Source organism: Oncorhynchus gorbuscha, linkage group LG07 (genome assembly GCF_021184085.1).
Source record: "Oncorhynchus gorbuscha isolate QuinsamMale2020 ecotype Even-year linkage group LG07, OgorEven_v1.0, whole genome shotgun sequence".
Taxonomy (NCBI): Eukaryota; Metazoa; Chordata; class Actinopteri; order Salmoniformes; family Salmonidae; genus Oncorhynchus; species Oncorhynchus gorbuscha.
Genome location: NC_060179.1, coordinates 77,418,629 through 77,421,128, shown reverse-complemented (window position 1 = coordinate 77,421,128; position 2,500 = coordinate 77,418,629). Strand labels below are relative to the sequence as shown.

At 50.4% G+C, this 2,500-nt stretch overlaps 1 protein-coding gene across 1 annotated transcript in view; it reads left to right on the top strand.

Moving 5' to 3' along the window:
• LOC124040400 (caskin-2-like) overlaps nucleotides 1-2,500 on the top strand; it is a 110,514-nt gene that overhangs the window by 78,415 nt on the left and 29,599 nt on the right. Inside the window, 1 exon segment of the mRNA XM_046357559.1 lies at nucleotides 1,449-1,557. Within this exon segment, the coding sequence (XP_046213515.1) occupies nucleotides 1,449-1,557 (109 nt within the window).

Below are 2,500 nucleotides of genomic sequence, written 5' to 3'. Positions count from 1 at the left end.
CTCCTTCTCCTCCTCTCCTCCTCTCCTTCTCCTCCTCCTCTCCTCCTCTCCTCTCCTTCTCATCCTCCTCTCCTTTCATCTCCTCTCCTTCTCCTCATCTCTTCTCCTTCTCCTCCTCCTCTCCTTTCATCTCCTCTCCTTCTCCTCCTCATCTCCTCTCCTTCTCCTCCTCATCTACTCTCCCTCTCCTCCTCCTCTCCTTTAATCTCCTCTCCTCCTCCTCTCCTTTCATCTCCTCTCCTTTCATCTCCTCTCCTTCTCCTCCTCATCTCCTTCTCCTCCTCATCTCCTCTCCTTCTCCTCCTCCTCTCCTCTCCTTCTCCTCCTCCTCTCCTCCTCTCCTCTCTCCTCTCTTTCTCCTCCTCTCATCTCCTCTCTCCTTCTCTCCTTTCATCTCCTCTCCTTTCATCTTTTATCTCCTCCCTCTTCTCCTCCTCCCCTCTCCTGTTATCTCCTCCCCTCTTCTCCTCCTCCCCCTCTTCTTCTCCTCCCTCTCTTCTTCTCCTCCCCCTCTTCTCCTCCTCCCCCTCTCCTTTTATCTCCTCCCCATCTTCTTCTCCTCCCCTCCTCTTCTCCTCCTCCCCCTCTCCTTCTATCTCCTCCCCTCTTGTCCCCCTCTCCTCTTCTCCTTCTCCCCCTCTCCTTTTTCTACTCCTTCTTACTCCTCACCTCTTCTCTTCCCTCTCCTCGTCCTCTCTCCCTTCTCTCTCTCTCCTTCCTCTTATTTTCCCTCTCCTCCATCTTTCTCCTCTGCCCTTCTCTCCTCTCCTCCTCTATCTCCACTACCGTCTCCTCCTCTCCTCCTCTTTCTCCTCTGCCCTCTCCTCCTCTCCTCCTCTTTCTCCTCTGCCCTTCTCTCCTCTCCTCCTATCTCCACTACCCTCTCCTCCTCTCCTCCTCTATCTCCACTACCCTCTCCTCCTCTCCTCCATCTTTCTCCTCTGCCCTTCTCTCCTCTCCTCCTCTATCTCCACTACCCTCTCCTCCTCTTTCTCCTCTGCCCTTCTCTCCTCTCCTCCTCTATCTCCACTACCCTCTCCTTCCCTCCCTTATACTCCCAGTGGTGTGGGAGTCTGTGAATCATCTCTCTGACGTTCCATCCCCGTACCAGGCATGTGTCCTAAATCGCACCATAATCCCCACATAGTGCACAACGTTGTGTCTCTAGTCAAACGTAGAGCATCCGGTAGGGCATAGTGTACCACATGGGATGCCAGTCCAGATGTCCTCCTCCACACACAGCTGTCTGGATCTGATGCTCTACGCATTCCTACAGCTGGGCCCCTGTGTGTGTGTGTGTGTGTGTGTGTGTGTGTGTGTGTGTGTGTGTGTGTGTGTGTGTGTGTGTGTGTGTGTGTGTGTGTGTGTGTGTGTGTGTGTGTGTGTGTGTGTGTGTGTGTGTGTGTGTGTGTGTGTTAAACCTCCTGTCTGTGTTTGTCCCGTCTCAGGGTGCTACTGAAGGCTGGTATAGACATCAACAGAACGACTCAGGCTGGCACCTGTCTGCACGAGGCTGCCCTCTACGGCAAGACTGAAGTAGTGTGTCTGCTGCTGGACGTAAGACCAACACTACCATCTAACTCTATACTGGCATACGTCCCAAATTACACCCTATTCCCTGTTTAGTGCACTACTTTTGACAAGGGGACCTAGTATAGCGATTATGTTGACTTTTGTGACGTGTACAATTAGCGATCTCCTGAGGATCTTAAAACCTTGTTAGTGTGTTTTTGTTTCATCGGAACATTAATATGAGCTATTCTATAGACATCACTACAGTTGTCTGACCCATGAAGACTGGCACCCAGACTAAGGATTGATAGTCACACTCACAATAGAAGTACTGCACAGAGTGTGTTGTTTTTGAAAAGGGGAGATGTTGAGAGTTTTTTTGTTCTTTAATAAGGGATGGGGTTGACACACACTATATATTCAAAATCCTTACAATTTGTGGATTCGGCTATTTCAGCCACACCCGTTGCTGACAGGTGTATTACAATCAAGCCCACAGCCATGCAATCTCCATAGACAAACATAGTCAGTAGAACGGCTTTACTGAAGAGCTCAGTAACTCAACATGGCATCGTCATAGGCTGCCACCTTTCCAACAAGTCAGTTCGTCAAATTTCTGCCCTGCTAAAGCTTCCCCGGTGAACTGTAAGTTCTGTTATTGGGAAGTGGAAACGTCATTGCTGCAGGGACTTGCTTCCATTCAGCCACAAGAGCATTAGTGAGGTCGGGCACTGATGTTGGGCGATTAGGCCTGGCTCGCAGTCGGTGTTACAATTCATCCCAAAGGTTTTTCAAGATTTTCAAGATCGGTGTGGAAGAACTTGACTGGCCTGCACAGAGCCCTGACCTCAACCCCATTGAACACCTTTGGGATGAATTGGAACACCGACTGTGAGCCAGGCCTAATCGCACAACATCAGTCCCGACCTAATGCTCTTGTGACTGAATGGAAGCAAGTCGCTGCAGCAGTGTTCCAACATCTAGTGGA